Source organism: Meriones unguiculatus, chromosome 9, assembly GCF_030254825.1.
Source record: "Meriones unguiculatus strain TT.TT164.6M chromosome 9, Bangor_MerUng_6.1, whole genome shotgun sequence".
NCBI lineage: Eukaryota > Metazoa > Chordata > Mammalia > Rodentia > Muridae > Meriones > Meriones unguiculatus.
The window spans coordinates 6,950,851-6,972,625 of record NC_083357.1 but is presented as its reverse complement, the minus strand read 5'-3'; the positions used below and the strand labels follow the sequence as shown (position 1 = coordinate 6,972,625).

Below are 21,775 nucleotides of genomic sequence, written 5' to 3'. Positions count from 1 at the left end.
ATCTTCAAGCTGTGACAGAAGGGAGTGGGACATATTTGGGGAAGCGGCATGTGACAGACGACAGAGGGACAGAGGACACTTTAGTTTTCATATTGACGTGGGGAAAATGCCCAGGCTGTTTCACTGTGAAGAGTTTCAACATGGCTGTACCACCTGCTCTTGCACTCCTCCTGCCCCTTGCTGAACTCATTTCTCTGTTCTTCTTGTGCTCTAACTTGTATAGGATAATTTTAGTAACTTTCACACGCTTTGTGTGTAGTATGAAATAGAGAATATGGGTGACACATGTTTTCACCCTGTCCATAATCCCCCTCATTGTGTTTCACCCAGCATCTGGACACTGGGAACTCCCAAGTACTCAGACTTCATGGGCTCGAGGGGAGAACATGAGAAAGATAACTTGACCCTTGCTCAAGATACACTTGACAGAGTGGGTCTCAAACAACTTGGGTTTTTTTTTTTTATGGGCTCCCTGGTTGCATACCCAGACTCCACACCAATAAATAAGCTGTCATTTTCCATTCAAAATGCCTCACTTGGTATTCAAAGGTGCACACAGCTGTGTTTTTCTACCTCTTAGTACTATTCCTTTTCTGTCAAGGCAAAGGCTTTTGACAGAACTAATAGTTAATGCAGCTTATGCTTCAACTAGGTAGCTATTAAATAACACTGGCTGCCTTTTAAATGTGTTTTTATTGGAAAAATTCATACTTTGCAAATGGCTTTTTATCTCCTAGGGCAGTGTGCCTGCAATTCACATAGCCTACCACTAGATGGCAACAGTGTCCTTTTACAGGGTGCCGTGTGCGCTTAACTGTAGGTGTTGACCAAAACAGGAGAAACAGGGCTTTGTACTTAAGTATTATACCCACATATAAAAGATCTATGTATGGTAGTATTATAAATCTGAACCATACACGCTGATAATATAGTCAATGTGTTGATCACTTTCAATAAGCAAAGCAGAAGAACGGCAGAGCAAAAATATAGAAGAAATAGTATATTGGAGGAGAGTAAGTGAATTAGCCTTTGCCCTTGGCTGAGTACCAGTCTTCCCAGCAGAGTGTGCCATTGTGCACAACCTTCCCTTTCAGCCTCAGCCTCCAGGGCTGAAAAGATCTGGCAGGAGGCTCTGTTGAACCCACCTGGCAGTCCTCGAATGTGCTGCCAAGCATGCTGCACTTAACTCGCTTGAATGCCCGGCTCCCCTCCTCCCTAGGGTTTGGCACTAACCCCAGGGCATCCAGCTGCCGGAGAAACAGAGCATCCTGCCACTGGCCCGATCAGCTCCCTCTGAAGAGAGACTTAAAAGTGGCAAGGCAGACAGATGTCCTTCAGAAGCAGAGGCTGCCCAGTAGCCACCCCTGTGCCAGTCCCCAGGGAGCACCACACTGGCCTGCATCAACTCCAGGCCGGCCCTCGTGCCTTGCAGGTGTTTGCATCTCGGTGCTGGTTGGCTAAAGGAGACTCCAGGATCGCAGTTTCTTGCTGGAGATCTCAAAGTAGCCAACCTTCTTATTCATTACGAAGGTTTTCCATAAACTCTTAATGATAACATAATGTCATAAAACATGGTCACTAGGGGTGAAGGCATCTAGAGGCTGGTGCTCTCTCCTTCTGTCTTTCCCATTGCTCCTTTTAGCACTCCCTCCCTTTCAGTGTCTCCTACTCCCACTCTTCCCTCTCTTTTCTCACCTATCTCCCCCTCTCCCCTGTCCTTCCCCTCTTCCACTTTCCTCTTCTTTTTTTCTGGTAACTCTTTTTCAGTCTAATTGTCTATCTGTGGTGAGGGAACATGAGCACCAAACTTAGGTTCTTACATCCACCCACCAAAGAGATAACCTTTTCACAAGCTTAATATAACAAAAAGACAAACATCCTAGGGAAACCAGATCAAACCTTGTGCATAATTAATAAGCGAATTTATGGCCCAGGTGGTATATGCATGTGGACAAGAAATCATCTTGTTGGATATCTAGCCGTACCTGCAGCATAACAGACATCAGCTGCCACAGAAATCTTTTTTTTTAATATTTTTTATTTTAATTTTTATTAATTATACTTTATTCATTTTGTATCCCCCATAGTCCCCCCTCCCCTCCCAATCCCACCTTCCCTCCCCTTCTCCACCTATGCCCATCCCCAAGTCCACTGATATAGGGGAGGTCTTCCTCTCCTTCCTTCTGATCCTAGTCTATCAGGTCTCATCAGGACTGGCTGCATTGTCTTCCTCTGTAGCCTGGTAAGGCTGCTCCCCCCTCAGGGGGAGGTGATCAAAGAGCAGGCCAATCAGTTCATGTCAGAGACAGTCCCTGTTCCCATTACTATGGAACCCACTTGGACACTGAACTGCCATGGGCAACATCTGTGCAGGGGTTCTAGGTTATCTCCATCAATGGTCCTTGGTTGGAGTAGCAGTCTCAGAAAAGACCCCTGTGCCCAGATTTTTTGGTTCTGTAGCTCTCCTTGTGGAGCTCCTGTCCTCTCCCGGTCTTTCTATCTTCCCCTTCTTTCATAAGATTCCCTGAACTCTGCCCAAAGGTTGGCCATATGTCTCGATGTCTGCTTTGATACCCTGCAGGGTAGAGCCTTTCAGAGTCCCTTTGTGGCAGACTTCTGCCCTGTTCCCTGTTTTCTCCTTCTTTTGATGTCCATCCTCTTTGCCTTTCTGAATGGGAAGTAAGCATTTAGCCAGAGTCCTCCTTCTTGATTAGTTTCTTTAGGTGTACAGATTTTAGTAGATTTATCCTATATTAAATGTGTAATATCTGCTTATGAGTGAGTATTGGGGAGAGTGAAGAGGATTTCTCTAAGGAAAGGGCTAATGTCTTCAGAAAGAAAGGAAGGTTTTCTAAACTTCTACCTTGGTACTAATGTATTAATAATTTACTATAGGAAAAATGGAGCAAAGCAACCTTTCTGCTTGTAAACCAGCTCTCAGTATTTGGGTGTTTGGAGCTGCCATATTCACATGACCAGTACGACTAAATGTAAAATGCCTACTCAAGCCCAAGATAGGCCGGAAGAAGATGGATATCTTGCTCACTACAGAAGACCCAGAATGCCAGCACTTACCAGACCTCCTCTGTCTGTCTCATTGGTTTCTCTGCCTCCCTCAGTGCACCTGGAGTTACTTGGGAAAATATCCCAGTTTTGCTCCTAGCTATCTTCTTCGCACACAGCAGAGGACTCAGCGTACAGCTGAGGCTTAAGGGGAGTTCCGAGGGAAAGCAATGAATAGCAATGTGGAGGCCAGCAGTGAAAAGGGCATCTGGTGGTATTATGCTATTGGGAACCACACCCTAGGGATGACCACATCCCTGTCTAGGGCCATCCGTGGAAACACATGAAGCCTGGCATGGCTGCACAGTACTCACACATGAGTGTGAGTGCACATGCACAGAGACACATGCATGGCTAACTTGGGAAGCGGACAGGAAACAGTCAATCTGCCGAGCAAGTCTGTGTGTTATAAAGCAGATGTTCAGCATTATTATCCATCATTTCCTTTGATTCCAGAACAGTCCCCATGATGTAGCATAGGAAATGAAGGATATGGAATAATATACACTTATTATACAACAGAATACCATAAGCAAGCAGTTCAAAGCTGTTCAAAGCTTGGGCAAGTGTAATTGAACAGCAGTTCACTTTAGGATTCTCGCTTGGACTTAAGTTAATGGGATTCTGCCCAGATGACCATGGCGAGCCTCATTTTTTTCTCCTACCCTTTGGAAAACGAATGCCAATTCTGTGTCTGCATTTTTCTTGGAAGCCTTGAGTATGAATCCTAAGACCTGGTCTTGCCTCAGCAGCAGCTACAGGTTAGGGCCCACAGAAAAACAGGTAACACTAGTGAGTATTAGAGACGGAGGGCTTCTGGCGGTGGCTGGCTGCATAATTTCTGCTTGGAGGTCTAGATTTAAAAACAAAAACAAATTGCCCCATTGCTGTTGCCTGAGACAGGAGCCCATAATGCCTCTTGACCATAAAGAATTTGTGGTGCAAACAAACTTTCAGATTGACCTTCTCCTCCATGAAAAGTTGCAGATGCCAAACTGGGGAGACAAGGGCTGATATAGGACACATGAGAGTCATATGCACAGATGCTGTTTCTGGGTGCCTGCTAGGTTTCATGGCCACAGGCTGAGCTAGATTACAAAGGGAGCCTGCAGGTTGGAGCTCTGGCCGAGCCAGTCTACAAGTGGGCCACAACCCTTAGCAGAAGACTGCACAAGATTATAGTCCCGCATGTGAACTCTGCCCTCCTGGATTTACTGTATTTCTTTTGTTTACCTGGGGCTGGTTACAAATGAGTGGTTTTAGTACAAATGCAATAGTATAGGGATTTTCTTTTTTTCTATTTGCCCTGAGTGAAGCTGATACGATAATCTGGCTTACCATTTGGAAGTCCGTTTCCCTTGATCTTGCATTTGTGCCAGGACAATTACTCGTGATTTATAACTAACTCTTACTGGTTGCAGGGGAAAAGCTTCATTTCTCATTACTGTCAGTGGTGTGTTTTGGTTTCATCATGATCCATGTTGGCATTGCTTGAAATTTTGATTTGAGTTGCAAAGTGGAAGTTGTCCAGGGTTATGGATTAGCTCAAATTAGTTTTTCTATATAGCAGTGAGGATTAATCAAGGAGTTGAGAAATGCAATATCTAATGCTAAGAGAGCTGTCTGCTGCCGACCGGTTCTGCCTTTGAGCTGCCAATGGCCACCACAGTATACTTTAAGTATTTTTAGTAGAAGCTGAAACTGTGTTTCCACAAACAATTACTGTGCTGCATATACTCGCTGACTTCATTTTTGGCACAACAAGAACTGTCATCATGACTTGAGTTAATACAATTTGGTTATTAATATTAGAAAATTATTTATTTACTTATTGTAATGCCCACCAAGTTACTTGGGTACCATGCCTGTAAGTCAGCAGTCTCAGAAGAGACAGAACAATGAAAGAGCCTATATAGGGAAAGCATGTATGTAATACACTGTGTATGTACATAAGAATATAAAGACAGCCTATGTGTACATGTACATGATCATATAAATATGTAATCCATACTTAAATGTGGAGAGAGTTCTATTAAAGAATATGTGTAGGTCTAATAAACCTGAGTCTGTAATGCAGATTGGTGACCTCAAAAGAGGAAGAAGTGAGGTTTTAGTGTCGAGTCCGAAGGCAAATGGGAGGCAGGATCTCTTCTTCCTTCCAGGCTGTGTCATTTCTCTTAAGACCTTCAGCTGACTGCATGAGGCCCACTCAAACCGTGGCCTGTCAAGTGCTTCAGAGTCTGCCTGGTTAAATCTGGGCTACGTTAGTAAAAGAACCTTCCCAACCACCATCCCGAACAGAGTTGGTCAAACAAGTGGACAGATGCCACAGTTAGCCACGAAGCTCCCTCAGGCTTCCTGGTCCTTGAAGCCCATGACGTTCCTGCCTGCTTTCCAAAAAGACCATGGGCTTACTTCTGCTCACGTCTGGACAGATGCAGGACCCTCAGGTTCCCTCTGTTTCTGGCAGGAATTTTTCCCAACATTTGACAGCTTTTCTTTTGCTCTTGAAATTGTTAATTGTGGTGAGATGGGAAAAATCTCCCTGTAGCAATATTCCTTGACTTTTAATCTTTATGTGTACTGATTATTAAAATAAGAATTCCTGGTTGGAAAGTCAAGAATGGGTCCTGAAGTGTTTGTTTTTATAATGAGCACTGGAGCGCTGTTGTCTTGGGCTTCACATTTTAAGTAAGTTCCATAGGAACCCTAATAATATGCATGATACATATGTGATCTACTGAATAGTCAGTGAACAGGGGAGCAAGGTGTGATGGGGCAGACCTGTGGTCTCACCATGTGGTAAAAAAAAAAAAAAAAAGAAAAAAAATTCAACCCTAGAAAAGATGAGCAAAGTTCATCACTTAGATTCTAGTATCATCTCCTTTCTAAGAAACATGTTCTATGGAAGCGCATCTAATTATTCCATAGAACTGATGGCATGGAAAAATGAGAAAAACAAAAACAACTGTAGACAGAAGTTGTTGGATATCAGACCTCAGAGTGCTCCAGAGTGGGTACTCAAGGAAGCTAAGAAACAAAGGATTTTTCTCCCATCGGGCTTTCCCAACCAACTTTGCTGTCTGCCAGCAGTGCCAAATAAATCTTTGCTCTCTTTTCATTGTTTAATTCTGCCATGTGCTTGCTGTATGACCTCAAGGGCAGAAAAGAAATGCAGTGTCCTTTGAGAGCCTCTACACCAGAGTACCATTCTGGGCACGGGTACACCCTGTCTTCAGGGTAATGCTAAAGGGCATGGTTTCACATGTGGACTGTGAGGCCTGGTTAGTGCAGCTAAGAAACTTCAAGCTGAGAATCAGAGATGGGTTTGGCTTGGACCAAAGCCTATTCCTGTGTTCTGTGACTCAGTTTCCCCATTTGTTGCTGGAACAGAGCAGCTGTTCCTGCTGGCATCCCTCCCAGCGCTGTATGAAAAGCAGATGTGCCCAGCGGTCTCAAAGTGTCTGTATACAGCTGAAAACATTGCAGGTTCGCATCCTGTTTCAGGAGTAGTTCCTTTGGAGGTAGTGATTAGCTCCCTACTGGTGATTTTCAGGGTCAAATGCTAAGGCTGTCTTTTCATTCATTTGCCTTCCATCTGGGACCAGCATTCAGGAATCTGCAGAGGTGAAGGGGCTTGACTGGCTGCCTGGGGGAGAATAAGAGCTTCCGGGTTCTGTTTCTTCTAGAAACATTTCATGCAGCCCCTGATGCCTGAGGTTTCTGATCCTGCATTATCAGAAGCACCATTAGCACACATGAATATCTGGGAAGGAAAACAGTAAAACGGATATGTTGCAATAAAACAAATCATTGAAATCCAAATGAGGGTCGTCTGAGGCAAAATAGCTGAAAGCAGAGATGCCTTAGCTGGAGTGAGTGCAAGCTGGGGTTCCAGCAGGGGCCTGGGACTGTCGGCCCACAGATCAGGTAGGAAGACTCCATGCACCCTCCCTGTCAAGGAATCCTGGGGGCTCTTTCTCAGTGCTCTGTGGCTAGCAAGGATGCACTGGTCATCAGGAGGCCTCTGCACTTAGGCATCCACAGCATGTCCAATAACTGCTTTTCCTCTCCCCACCCAGCTTGCCGATGATCAGGGCCTTGTCTTGATGACCACAGTGGCCATGCCTGTGTTTAGTAAGCAGAACGAAACTGTGAGTACAACACTGCACCTTCCACCTGGCACTGGGAGGGTTGTTTCTTAATACTTTCGCATCTACGCACTAGAAAACTTTCCCCTAAGGATACTGTATGTGAGTTTATTCTTACTGTTTCACCCTGTTGGGAAGACTGTTGGGTCAAGTGCAAATGAAAGGTTGGGGAGAGTTCTTAGCATCTGTAGCCTCTCTCTAAAATTTAGACACCCAAAGTTCAGCGGAGGAAGAAGCCCAGACATTTCTTCATAATGACAGCTGATCCTTGGTTATCTTTGATTAATTTCTTGGAGCAGAGGTATCCAAGTACTGCAAACAAGATGGTTTACCAAATAGTTGTCCATCTTGAAAGACTGAAATCAAGAAGTTGGCAGAGCAGTGTTCCTCCAAAGAACAAGGGAAGAATAATTTCTTCTTATTTCTGGCTGCTGGAGCCCAATATCCCTTAGCCCATGGCAGCAGCATTCCACAGTACTCCATTTGTATGTGACCTTCTCTCTACACCCCACTTACTATATTTAGATGCCTCTCTGAATCTAAGATGATTCTTCTGGATGTCTTTAGCTATGGTATCTGCAAAGACCCTATTTTCCAAATGCTATTGGATTTTGAAGTTATGAGTGAGTATGAGTTTTCTGGAATACTATTCAAACCACAAACAAAATCATAAAGTGAGAGATAGCAGCAATTTGTATGTTCTTTCTAATGGCCTTTCTGTCATTGGAAGTTTCAACAAATCATAGTAACCTCCTGCCCTGGAAATGGGCAGGAGGTTCCACAATGCAGCTTAAAAACAAACAAACAAACAAACAAACAAACAAAAAAGCAAACTGACCAAACAAACAAACAAATAAACAAACAAAAAAACATGTCGTGGGTACTAGATTGTGGTGTGGAAAACCAAATCAAACCAAACCAACCAAACCAAACCAAACCAAAACAGTTGTCACTGCATCTTTTCTGTAGAAAGCTTTGCTGGAAGAAGTTGGTTCATAATCTGAGTGCTTAGCCATTGATCTTCCAGGGTCTTGCACAGTGTTTCAGTTTTCAGAAGGAAGGGGGTACTACACCAGCTTAGCACAGGTATGCTGTTGTCAGGTCAGAGGCACTGTCCTTGTGACTAGCTGTAACTCCAGTGGGAAGTAGAGCATAAAAAGAAGGCCTGTGAAGATCTTAGTTGGTGGTCTCAGTCTCAGGGAAAGTATCTGACAATAATCTTTTATCTTCTGCTTCATGTCTGTTTTCTACAGAGGTCAAAGGGCATTCTTCTGGGTGTGGTTGGTACAGATGTCCCAGTCAAAGAACTTCTGAAGACCATCCCCAAATACAAGGTAATGCTCTAGCTTTCTGCAGCCAGTGACAGAGGGAAGAGAAGTCTTGATTCAGAGATCTGGTTCTAGACTATACCTGCTCTTAGGGCAGAATTCTCCCTACCACCATCATAGTCTATTGCCTGCCTTTTTATCATCTGTACTGTTGCTTGATGATTACCTATTAATTTAAATTGTTTCCTTACTGCCTCCCCTCACCTCAGTATAAAGACCTCATGTGAAACCATGAGTTTGGATGAGGTCCTTGTATTTTGCTTTCAGCAATAACATGATTGACCAACATTTTAAAAGGCACTATACATGATCATTGAATTCTTATGAAGAAAACTCCCTCATTTGCTGGGGGAGAGGAAAACAAATCAATAAATGGGGGGGTGCAGTCCATTCAAGGCCCAGTCCAGCCACTCAGAACTTCCCCAAGAGTCCCTGAGTAAGGAAAGGGTGGAAAGAACTAAAGGTCTGGGGGGCCCACTGACACTGGGCTCCACCCACTGACACTGGGCTCCACTCACTGCCCAGGGCTTCATTCTTTCTCTCTTCTCAGTCCTGGGTAGACTGGCTGGCCCACCCAGCTTTGGGCTGACTCTGGTTGGCAAATGCTCCCTCTGCTTTTATGAAGAGTGAGGCCAGGCCAGGAATCTGTTGGTATTGACTGCCAGGAACCTTTCTTGCCCGACTTGCTGAGGCTGGCTCAGGCATCAGCCTTCTAGACCTTCTGGTCAACAAAGAAATAAAAGAAGCTTCATGGCTGTAGGGAGGGGACAGATACCTTCTTCTACCAAGACTTCCGGAACTTGGATTATGTCTCCAGAGTCATAGTGAGGCTTCTAATTGATCTAGCCTCACATAATCAAGTACTATAAATGATAGGGCCTTAGATAATGAAAGCCAAGTGTGTGAAGTGGAAGACTTCATGACTTCTGAAGAGAAAGAACTTTTGCTGAAATTGTCAGACCTTGGCAACCACAACCAGGTGCCCATTGTTTAAGCAAGGCATCCACTCATAGTGTTTCAAATCAATTTTAAGTTTTGGTTTTAGTGAGGATATGTAGAAATCCAAGCACTACGTCACTACTTGATATGTACCAAATGAATCACGGAAGAGTGGATTAAAAACAGAATGTCAACGATTACCTTTAGAGTCAGTTTCTCAAAGTTTCTTCTGCTGTGAAATGGCCTAAGATGTCTTAATAATAGGTAGGCACCATTTTGTCCAGACTTTATAGCAACAAAATAAATCAAAAACAAGGAACTGGGCCATAGAAAGCTTAAATATGTTGCCATGTTTTGTAGTTTGCAAGTAGGAATTTGCAATTTTAGTCTCTAGGACCCCAATATAACTAGGAATGATAAAAGCAATTATCATTATACTTAAGATATAGTTAAAGTAAAATTGTAGAAATGATGAAAAAAAGTACATTTCTTGTTCTTACCATGTGGTTGGTGTTATCAAAGGCACCCTACATGCATTGCTGCCATTCACCATCACACACATAGTAAGAGGTCAACAGAATACAGCGTGACGGGAGCCTTGAGGAAGAGCAGCAGTGGGAACTGAATCAGCATCTCTGGGACTATGTTCTAGGCTTTCCCTGAGCCTGGTGGGGGAACTGGAGACAGAAGGATGTTACATATTGACCTAAGTCATCTGTCCCTCCTCCATTCCCATAAAGATCTCTGGGAAAGGTGTGCATGCCAGCCAGGTAGAGCTAGGAACAGGAGGGAAGGGGAACTCTGGGGAGCGGTTTCTAGGGTGCACCGGCGGATGCAGCAGCTCGTAGCTCTTGGGATTTTCCCAAGGATTGTTCTCTCTCCCTAAGCTTCATATATTTTCCCGCAAGCCATCAGACTTCCTATAATTTTTATTAAGAATTCCAGACACCCCAGCAATAATTTCCAGACACCATGGCCTCTGTTACCATAACGAGCCATTTTATAATTGGGTTCACTTTATTAGCCTGAGGGCTCTCAGCTTGGAAGGGACATGCTTCTCTCCCAGGGACAGGTCCTGCACAGCTCCTGGTCTCCAGGGGAGCAGGGGAGTGAGCTATGGATCCAGGACCTCTTTGGCAGCTCCTTGTGCTGGAAGGTCCTGTGTCCAATCTGGTCCCTGTTACTCCAAGAGACTGAACATGCAAATGGACAGGGAGACTGGCTGTGTTTCAAATAAAATGAGGGTTAGGGATTTCGTCAGCATATTGATTTGTGGCCAAAACCAAACATTGTCCATTGTCATTTTATGAAGTTTTGATTCTCAGAGAGATCCATCCATAGGCTGTGTTTGGAGGCTTCACAGTCTCTCTCCCTGGAGCTGTATGGGATGATCTCTAAGAGTCACCAGCCAGCACACACAGTGTTCTAATACAGTTCTCTCAGGATGTTCTCCGGGGAAGCAGTTTAACCCCGTAGCTTCTGAATGTCAGGAAAAGTTAGGCACAGGTTTGAGAAGGGCTGGCTGTGTATGCTGAAGTGGATCAGCTTCTTTTTGGCTCAGTTTTAGTGTTTACTTTGGTTCTGTTTCTTAAGATTATCTAGATAGTGTTGAGGAAAGTGATCGATGCCTAGAATACATTCAGATTTAACTGAGTGCCTGCCTCTGCTCTGACACGGTGCTAAGGGCTATAGAAGCCCCAAATAGATATGGTAGCCCCTTCCTACAAAGAGACCCATCTCCCAGAAGAGGTGCAGCCTTGAGTGCTTTCTAGAGCAAGCCAGAGGAAGGAAGGTGAGCTAAGTAGGGTTGAGAAGCAGGAAGGTACAGATAGCATTCTATGCCTTGCCTGAAGGTAGAAATGAAAATATCCTCCTCGTGGTTTATAAAAATGGAATGGAAATGAGGGAAGCAAGGGCAGAGTCAGAAGATGTACAGGAGACAGTACTGAGGCTGGGAGGGCAATAGGTAAGAATTCAGCTGAAGGGACTGTATGAGGCTGGTACCCAAGGCAAGGCCTGTGTGGGAAAGGCGACTGCAGGACATTGCTGCTGCCAGGTGTACTGAGCAGCAGCAGGTGAAGGAGGCAGTGTGGATATTTAGGTAGGGGCCAGCCCTGACAAAAGGCTGCGAGTCTTACACAGAAAGCCCAGTCAGAATTGCCTTTGACTCTGGTCTGTCCTTGAGGCCTAGAGATTGGCTGGAACCATGTTTTGGAAATTGAAGCAATACTGTGATGACAGCATGAGGAGACAGGCTTGCATCTGAGGAATGTCATAGAGAAAACATAACAGAATGTCCTGATTATTTGGTTTGCAGTATTGGGCGTAAAGGGAACAGACTAAAAAGATGCTTTGGTTTCTTGGTGGGGTGTCTGGGAAGGTCTAGTATCACTTGCCCAGAGAAGACATGAACAGAAAGAACTTAGAGAGCCACCATTGCATTAGGAGAGGGACCCAGGACTAACAGTTACTGGAGAGCCCAGGAAAGCAGAGCCCTTGGGATAACAACAAACATGGCTGCTCAAGTCACTGAAGGAAAGTAGTGTTAAGGCAGATAGAAACCACTGGGGACAAGGTCTGAAGGAGAGCCAGGGCCTAAGGAATGACCAAGGAGGGAAAGGAAGAAAAAGGGTGGGGCCTGGCAACTGAGGGAATGAGGAAGAGGAGGAGGTAGAAATCTGTTTCTAAAACCAGGAGACCCTAAAACAAGATTCCCATAGAGTCGTGCTGTAAGGAGACAAGTATGGAGAACGGCTGGGCTGTGTCATCTAGTGGGTGCCAAGAGGGCAGAGTCAGAGTCTAGTGGGTTCAGCCATGAGTGGGCAATAGGCAGCCGAGACATCAGTGAGAAGATGCCGGTGTGGAAAGGCCAGGTCCCTTGCTTACCAGCGGAAGAAGGGGAAAGGAGAGCTTAGCTTATAAAACCTGTGCCAGTTTCTATTTCATGGGTTTTTTATTCTTTTCTCATATTCCTTCTTCCCTTGTGTTCCCCCCCTCCTTCCCATGCCATCCACCTCTGTGCTCATTTTTAACCATCTGCTCTGACTTTTGCTTTTATGACTTTTGTATTCTGGTGGAGGGAGGCAGACATTTAAGAATCGGCTCTCAATGGTAGCCTCATAGATGATGGGCATCACTATGCTATTCAGGGAAGGACAGAGCATTGAGACCTACCTTCTCTTGAGACCCACAAGCAGAGGGAGAGGCACAGTCAGCTGTGTTGGAAGACACTGCATTAGCTGACTATAAAATACCATTTGTTTGGTCTGATGCTGAGTTTGAATTTCCAGTCAAACCCCACTCTTGCCTTTAATGGAAGAAGTCAAGCTCCCAAAGTCCTTCCTGACCCTTCCAGCCCATATTAAACCAGGACTTAATAACGATAATTAATGCAGTGTTGACTGTCTGACATTTTTCCAGGAGACAAGATGAAAGAGACGATATACATCTCAAAGGATAGGAAATCTCGGGTTTATCTTTCCCGGCATAATGAAATATACTTTTATCATTAGAGTCAAGTAGAATGTTATTAAGACTTGCTGAGCAAGGTAAGTCCGGGAGAAACGTCTGTTGCCCTTGACGACCGCAGGCATATTTGCTTTATGTAATGCAACGGAAACTTTTAATTGCTGGTGTTAAATTCTCTGAAGTTCATTTCACATCACCTTGACGTTAAGCTAACAAGCAGACAGGGTCACTCCTGGTTTGTAAACTCTGTTGTCTGGATCATTTAATAGTATCATATTCAAGACTGTGAGTGGCAGAGAATTTAAAGGAGAAATAAGTAAGGGCTCAGAACTGTGAAATGATCCCTCAGACAGAAAATAGAAATTTTTTTTTCTTTCCTCTTTCTTTTCACTGCTCTGGCAAAAGTGGGTTACAATTTCTTTCTTTAGAGAGAAAGAGATCGGTATGGGTTTTATGCCAGAGGCCATTTTAATACACGAATGATTTGTAGGTAAATTTATTGTAGCCAATGGGTGCATTCAAGTGTGTAATAGAAATATTGTCAAAAAGCTGGGATTATTATTTAAATAAGTGCAGTGTTAAATTTGATTACATACTTTTTAAAGCTAATAAAACATTTCATTGCTCTCAAACTATTTCCCATAGTCCCGTGTAGTCAGAAAACATAAATTAAGTGAGGCTCTGCGTAGAAGAATTACCCAGGCTTTGTGTGAATGGAAGCATGCATGGAAAAGCTTGGCAGCCACAATAAAGATGATGGGAAATAAAGGGACTGGCTGGCCTCTACAGGGGGCTGGTGGGGACACTTTTACACTTTAAGGATTATGGCAAGGACAGAGCAGGAGTGGGGTTAGAAATGGCTCCTGTGGGTGAGGGACACCAGGAAGCTAGAGAGTGAGACAGTGTGAGGGCTGCTCTCCTCACCCTTACCTGAGGGAGAAAACACCTCAGCTGAAGAGTTCTGTTTGCTCCGACGTGCTCCTCTTTCCAGACATGTGCATGACTTTGTTGGTTTTTCTAAAATAGTAATTGTTTTGTTTTAAATAAATAAAAATAAAGCCATACGGTACCAGAGTGGGGATATGACATTTCAAATTGTGATGTTTGCCAAGCTTATCTGTGACAGGGTCCGCTTTTCCACCAAATGTCAAGGATCAGTGCCTTGCATTCATTTTAATGAAATATTGTGCTGATAAGGGTTATGAATGCCAAGTTTAAGCTGTAAATTACTTGAGTCGGGCTGCTTTGTGCTTTGTGAATCCACCTGGGAGTCAGTTAATGAAGGTTTCTTTTGCTTTCCTCTTGCAGTTAGGAATTCATGGTTATGCCTTCGCCATCACGAATAATGGATATATCTTGACACACCCGGAGCTCAGGCCACTGGTAAGAGAAGCAGCATCTTTGCATTTCTTCAGCTCTGCAGTGAAGGCGCCTGGTAGCAGTTTTCACTTGAAATCTGCTTCGTTCTAGTATTAAAGAAGCTCCTTACATAGCTGCAAACTAGTGTTTTGACCCACAGTGCATCACTGATTAAGAACTCACAGTTTCTATCATGTTCTTAAGTGTAAAGTCATATATATCTAAATGTGTTTATTGATACTCAAGACATCTATCAGCATTCTGAATTTGTTCTTTAATTCCATATAGTTTGAAATCCATTATGATGAATTCTCATACTCCAGCCACAGACTCTCTTATGGAAATCTGTTTTGGTAGAACAAATCAGTTATAAGACCTCCAAAATTCACTTCATTAGGACTTACCTCTTAACTACATTGCTGAAATGCAGTTGTCATAGAAGCTATTCAGCTCCTTTCTGGATAAATGGAAACAGCTAAGATTTTTCTCCATTTTCTGCACCCGAGTCATACCCAATGGCACTGCATTTTTGTTGTTGTTGTTGTTGTTTTGTTTGTTTTCTTTTTATCTTCTCCAAGAGTGGTCTGAGGCCAATCCAGGATAGTCAGTGGTCTTGGGAAGCTGGGTCCCCATGAGAATGGGGCATTTGCCCAGAGAGCATTTGTCCAGAGAACAGTGAGTACTGACTCCCAGAGGACAGCCCAGCTCTTCAGAGGAGGCCACGACTGAGCATTGCAAGTTGAGGGCCATTCCAGGCCACTTAGTGAAACCCTGTCTCCAAAAAGAAAGATAATGTGTGCAAAGGGCTGACTGTGTAGCTCATGGCGAAGCACTTGCCTTGAATATGCATGATTTACCATGGTGCAAAAGGAAGAAAAAAGCAAGGAGAGGAGAGACTCTATCCCACTGACAGTAATCTTGTGGGTTCTGAAGAGGTGTTGAGAGAGAGGTGGCATTGCTTGTCACCCTGGGCTAGTTAGAATGTGCTGCAAGAATGACAGCTCCCTAGATTTATGTGCCTTCAGCTCATTTAAAGAAGATGTGGGTATTAAGAGGAACACAGCCTTCTATGCTGAGAATGTGTAGGTCATTCTTCTGGCAACACCCACACACATGCACATGCACAGTACTACCCCATAGCAGAAGTCTCTGTCTCTTTCCTTAGAATTAGAACATAGCAGCAGAGAGATCTGCAAGTGTTTGTTTGCCAGCCAAACGCTCTGGGGACCCATTCTCTTCTCACTTGCATCATTGTTTAGAAACTGTCCATGTGAGAGCCCCATCATCATCATCCAACTTTGCTCTAATCGCCTTGGTATTAATGGAGTCATGAGCACATCACATGAATCCCATATGCTGGCTTTCAGATGGAACCGATGGTGAGGTTTGATTGCAGCCCCGACTCTCTCTCTCTCTCTCTCTCTCTCTCTCTCTCTCTCTCTCTCTCACACACACACACACACACAGCTACATGTGTAAAGGACTGAATTAACTGGTTAACTGATTTCAATTATAACTCTGAACTTTTTGGGTGTCTGATTGAAAAGCCACAGATATATATTTTTAAATATTTAAATCTAAAGATATATTCGAGTCTAAAAAGCTTACCTCATTGCCCACCCCCAAGCTGTCAAGTGGGGCTGTTGATGGGACAGTGGGTATAAGTTGGTTTGGTGTGGCTGAGCATGGACTCCTGCTACTTATATGTTCCAAACTAGAACAGATCAGAGGCAGCAGCATGATCAAACCTGACTCTTCTGCCGGGGAATAAATTTCCTATTTATCAGCTTTTGAAGAAGGAAGGAGATGGAACCAGATCTCTACAAGTCTATCCCCTAACCACTTATATTCCCCAGTCACACAGCAAATAGCCTATTGTTGCATCCGTGTCTACTGGGAAGGCAGCTGAAAGGCTAGAGGAGCACATCGCTTAGAACAACACTGTTTGACTCCGATCGTGAGAATGCTCATACATAAAAGTCATATTCCTATGCTTGGTTGTTCAAATTCTGGGATGAGTGGAAGCTATGGCCAGGGTCAGATTCTTTGTGAAGAAGGCTAAGAGAATACTCTACAGGTCACTTGTCAAAACACAAGCCAGATGCATCTTCTGTAACTGACTCATAACAAGGACATGGACAGACCAATGGGCCATCTGTCTTATTCATCTGTCCCTGACACTGAGCCTGTCATTACTTAGGAGAGGTTTTTAGGGTGGGTCACCACTGGGGATTACATGAATTAGCCTACCCAAATATGATCATCAAATGTAGGGTGACTTTGTGAGTTTTTCATTCTCTTTCTAAGTGAAGGAGAGGCTAAGGAGAAAGAGTTCCATCTCACACAGATAGTCTTGTCTCAACCCAGCTGTATGACAAAGTCACACAAATTTCTGAGAGCCACCTTCCCCTGATAATCATAAGGCACAAATCACAGTTTTGTATCACTGTAAAGGGGAGGATGTGAAGTCAAAAATCCTGCGGTGCTGCAAGTTCCAGGATGTCATGGATGAAGGGAACTATCTCAGCGTCCCTTAACAAAGCATCAGTCTGTCTTGGCTCTTTTGATCTGTACCAACCTGAGCTTGGCCACTTTAAAGACTGGGAAGAATAGTGGCCGATGATTCTTGTACCTGAAGAACACATCTTGATTACTCAGGAGGTTATCCTGATAAGCGTTGGCGGTGGCCCAGGTCCATACCATGTACACCCATGACTTGTTTATTTGTTGGTTTTTCAGGGTTTTGTTGTTGTGAACAATAATTTTGGCCCACTCTAATCCAGGCTATAGACAACAACTGCCCTATGCAGCTCCATGTGAATCTTTTACCAGGGAAAATTTTGTTTTGGTTTGGTTTTTGGTTGTTTGTTTGTTTCTCAGTTATCATTGAGAAAAAGACTAGAAGCTGCACACTGGAGGATCTGTGGAGATCCTGGCTTTGGATGTTCTGGTTGCATTCTTCATTTTCTCTGTGTTTTCTATCCCCCTTCCTGCCAGCCCACCCAACATGTAGTCAGTCATCAGAAGATGAATGAAGGGATCCCTCAACCGCAGTTTTTAATGCCCCCTTTGGAGGCTGTAAGTAGATCCTATGCTAGTCCTCGTAGTCTGTGGTCTGTTGTGCAGAGATCTGCTCTGGCTGGATTCTGGAGAGCAGCTATCCACAGACAGCTGCTAGCAGCTTCCTTGACTGGCTCAGGCAAGGACTCTTCACTTAAGCCCCACTTGCCTCCGCTCAAGCCCAGACTTATAATGAAGACATTATAAATGGACCTTCCCCTCTGTTCTGGACAAGGCTGCCAGATTAGCACAGTGAATGTGAGCATGGGTTGTGGCCAGCCCTGGGGAGTGTGGCAAGAGCTCTCTTCACACAACTCATGTTCCCTTCTGTCTGCCACTGAGGTTGTTCCTGCCCTTACAGCCAGATGAAAGAAGTGGCTTTCTCTAAAGCACAGTACCAATATTTTTCTAATTTGTCCAATAAAATCTTTCCCCCAAACTTCATGTTTGGCTTGGTTTTATCCAGTATTTTCTTTCATCCTGTATGATTTGGGTGTGAATCATGAAATGTCTCCAAAAACAGCTCACCCTAGGAGACTTTCTCAGGCTTACTCAGAATTCATGCTTCCCTGTGATAATCAGGTTTTCTCCTGTCCTGCTTCAGTGTCCCTCACCTCTGTCCCTCACCTCCTTGCCACCAACTTGTCACTTCCTGATGGCTTTACTGATGTCAAAATGGCAGGTCCTTGATTGCACTTGTCCTGGACTGCTCCTAGGGCTGAGGTAGCTAGCTGCCTTCCAGTAGACTAGAAGGCTTTCCGTGACAGAGCTAGCCCCCATGCCTGTGGTGGGAAGTGGAGCCCAGCATGATTGGGATTAAACTCAGATTGCCAGAAATGTTTCCTGTGCAGTGTAGGCCTCCACAACCTAGTGTGGCCGTCACCATTCTTACAGGCAGGATAACAGTATTCCTATGTACTTCCTAGGTTTCATTTTCTCACATTTTTAGTTTTCCTTCTCTCTAAAAATGTTCCTTAGAATGTTGAGCCCAATAAAGATATATATAGATATATCTACATACATATCCCTATATCTATCTATCTATCTATCTATCTATCTATCTATCTATCTATCTATCTATCTTTTTCTTTTGCCCATCAAGAAATGAAGGGAGAAACAGCCTGCAAATAGACTGTCTTTAACATGACCGTTAGTTTTGTTAGGATTTTGGTGATCGGTCTGCCTCTGTCTAATAGAAGATAAGGACATCTAAGCTGACTCTCTCCAAACCCCCTCCCCCAGGAAGCCTGGAATGTGGACCTGGTCAAATCCTCAAGGGAACACAAAACAGGTCCCTCTCAGCAGCCACAGCAATGGCAGGATTCCACAGGGAGCTTTGGGCCGACAAAATCTGGGACTCATTTCCACAAAGCTCATGCTGAAATCAGCCAAAAGCTGTCTGTTCTGTGTCTGCAGGCCCAGGGGGTGGGGGAAGATGCTGGAGGGATTATATTATATATGACTTTCTTTTCTCTCTCTCTCTCCCTCTGCCCTCCTCTCTCTTTCATTTGTTTTAAAATATGTTCTCACATACCCTAGGCTAGCTTTGAACATCTGATCCTGCCTCTTCCTCCTCCCTTGTGCTGGGATTGTAGGGGTATGTTATCATGCCTGGTTAATGTGGTGCTGGAATGAAACCCAGAGCCTCTAGCATGCTAGGCAAACTCTCTGTCAGGTGAACCACACCCTCAGCCCCAGGTTCTATTCTAGATGCAAGTTTATTAATCACTCATATTGACCACTGTTGAAGAGACGGGAGGTAGATAACAGAGGCTGGGCGATTTATAATCTTTCCATTGTCACATTGGAGGTCTGCTACATTTTAGACCTGTGCCAGGTTCCTCAGAAGTACTCTGCTTCAAGGAAGGGAAGATTTGGTGAGAAGGGATTAGGTGTGATATAGAGAACTAAAGACACTGAGGAAGAGGCAGCTTTGGTCCATTTGCTATCATGGCTGTTACTCTTAATATGTCTTTCAGGAATGTGTTGGTTCCTCCCTATGGGAAGGGTACTGTTCTGTGTGATTTCCATATGCCACTACTTTTATTTGACAGATAGAATGGCGAATCTACATGATGGGCACCTTAGAAGAGTTCGGGGGCTCTGGGTGGTTGTGAAGGAGGAAGATGAGCAAGGTATATTTCTAGGCGTTATCCCCGACAACTTTGAGCAATGGGTTGATGATCTCGAGGGTTCTGTGAATAGCATCACCCATGGAAAGCCCAGGTGCTGGGGGATGATGTGACTTTTGCCAAATCATGTACCTAAAAAGTGTCAAAACCAGGAGCCTTGGACCAGATCCTCTCAGATGGGCTAAGTTCACCGTGCTTTTCTGGCTCCTCAGGAAGTGTGTGGCAAAGTGGTTGGAAAGTGGGTGTGGCTGGTCTCTGTGGTTGTGTAGATGACTTCCAGAGCAGTTATGGTTAGAATCTGTCCAGCAAGAACTCAATGTGAGCATGAGATGAGCTGTCTACGCAGCCACAGCTAAAGAGTAAAGAAGGACACAGGTGAAATTAAGGTTAAGGGTAACATTTCAATTCACATATCCAAATAATTTGGTGCTATATCATATAATAATCAATATTAAAAATAATTAACACAGCATTTCACACTCTTTCTGTAGTAGTCTGTGAAATCTGACACAGAATTGACACTTAGAACATGACTCACTTAGGACCAATATTTCAAGTTATCAAGAGCCGCATCTAGCTATGGCAACCACAGGGATTCTGCTGGCCTAAGATATGAATAGACATTTTGGATATTTCTAGATAACATTCATAAGAATGTGAATGATAATAGTGGCCAGTCATGACTACCCACCCCCTCTCAGGCTCAGGCTTGTCTGACCTCTGAGGGGGAAGTGGGATGGCTAGAATTCACAAGAAGCTGGCTGGGAGCCAGAGCAGATGAACTCTCTCCTTCAGCCAGGAAGCATTGACTGTGTCAGCCATGTGGGTTTACTCTAAAACCGTGTGGACTTCCTAAACCGAATTGTGTCACAGTGGCCAGTGGGAGAAGGCATTAATCCACACTGGGAGAAGCTCAGGTTTCAAGTTGTCCAATTGGGCTATTTGGAGAAAAAAAATACACTCTTCTGGACTATTCAGGCTAACTCTCAAACAAGGCCAAATTCTACAGATAACAATGTCATTTCCCTTAACTCCTTATAGTCCTCTACGTGACTGCAGTGGAAATACACTGTTCCAGCCACTGGCGCTCTGCAGCCTGAGTCCTGTGTTGACTCTAGACTAGCCTACTCTAGATCACCATTCTGTTTCTTTGTTCTATAGAAACATGGACAGTCCATCTTTCTAAGTCCTGCTTGCTGTTGTACACTGGGTATCAATGGGTACAGATTGGGTAGATGGTTATTATGTACGTGAAATGAGATGTGGATAGGCTAATATATGTGTCATTTGGTCCTCTCCTGTAGATCTGAGTGGGTACTCCCTCTCATGGTACCTGTAAATATATGCTACACGAATTAGAGGCTGTCCCTAATAGCAAGTGAGGCAGAAGTCAGGTCGCGGCAATGTTAGAGTTTTTTCCTCAGTCCAGCAACTTTCTGAAGTTCTACTCATGGGTTATAAGAACAAAAAATTCCTGTTTTGTGGTGTTTAATTAGGACCCTCATAGAATTGGGCTTTTCCTCAGCTTTTTTCCATTCCTGAAAAGCCTCAAATCTCTCCCTGTCTAACTGTTCTTCTTCATAGAATCTCATCTCATGTGTGCATGTGCGTGTGTGTGTGTCTAACTAGCTCTTTCTCCAGCTCTCAGCTTCAAGCTCGCCTCGGAGAAGCCCTGTTCTTCCTCAGAGTTCTCCAGCAGGCACATGCCTCCATTTGGTTGAGTCACTTATTGCTGAGATGTTTCTATGTGTTTAACTCCTTTGCTGCCCTTTGCCGGACTTCGCTACCACCCGAAGCTGGAAAGATGATGCAGATGTTGAGAGTCTTGGTACTATGTTCCTACAATCAGTGAGAAATGTGGGTGCCACATGTGCTTTCATCAAACATTCACTCCTTATTACGTCAGGGCATGTGTGGGTTGTCAGGCCCTTCTACCCGGGTCATCCCTGTGCCCCTTGACCTTCTGTTTGCCGACATCCCACAGATGCTGCTGACATCAAACATGGTACTGGTGAAAGAGTCTTGGGCAGTTAGAAAGATGTTTCTGGTTAAGAAATGCGCATCACACCAGAAAAGTATTCTCCAACAGCAATAGCATGAGTGGACAAGAAGACCTGTGGGTGTACAGAAACAGCGTCTGTCTTTCTCAAGCGCTGAAATGCAAGAGGGCTTCCCAGAGGACACAGAAAAGGACTGGAGAGACCTTACAGTCTCCCCAGTACTACTGACCTCGGGCAGCTCGGGAATGACTCCTCTCTTGTGTCGGGAGGCTGCA

The 21,775-nt window shown here is 44.3% G+C and overlaps 1 protein-coding gene across 2 annotated transcripts in view; it reads left to right on the top strand.

Annotated features, from left to right (window-relative positions):
- Positions 1-21,775, top strand: part of Cacna2d3 (calcium voltage-gated channel auxiliary subunit alpha2delta 3) — an 804,670-nt gene that overhangs the window by 598,394 nt on the left and 184,501 nt on the right. For both annotated transcript variants that reach the window (XM_060390773.1, XM_060390772.1), the window contains 3 exons: positions 7,146-7,217; positions 8,468-8,548; positions 14,258-14,332. In XM_060390773.1, the coding sequence (XP_060246756.1) occupies positions 7,146-7,217; positions 8,468-8,548; positions 14,258-14,332 (228 nt within the window). The remainder of the gene's footprint in view (positions 1-7,145; positions 7,218-8,467; positions 8,549-14,257; positions 14,333-21,775) is intronic.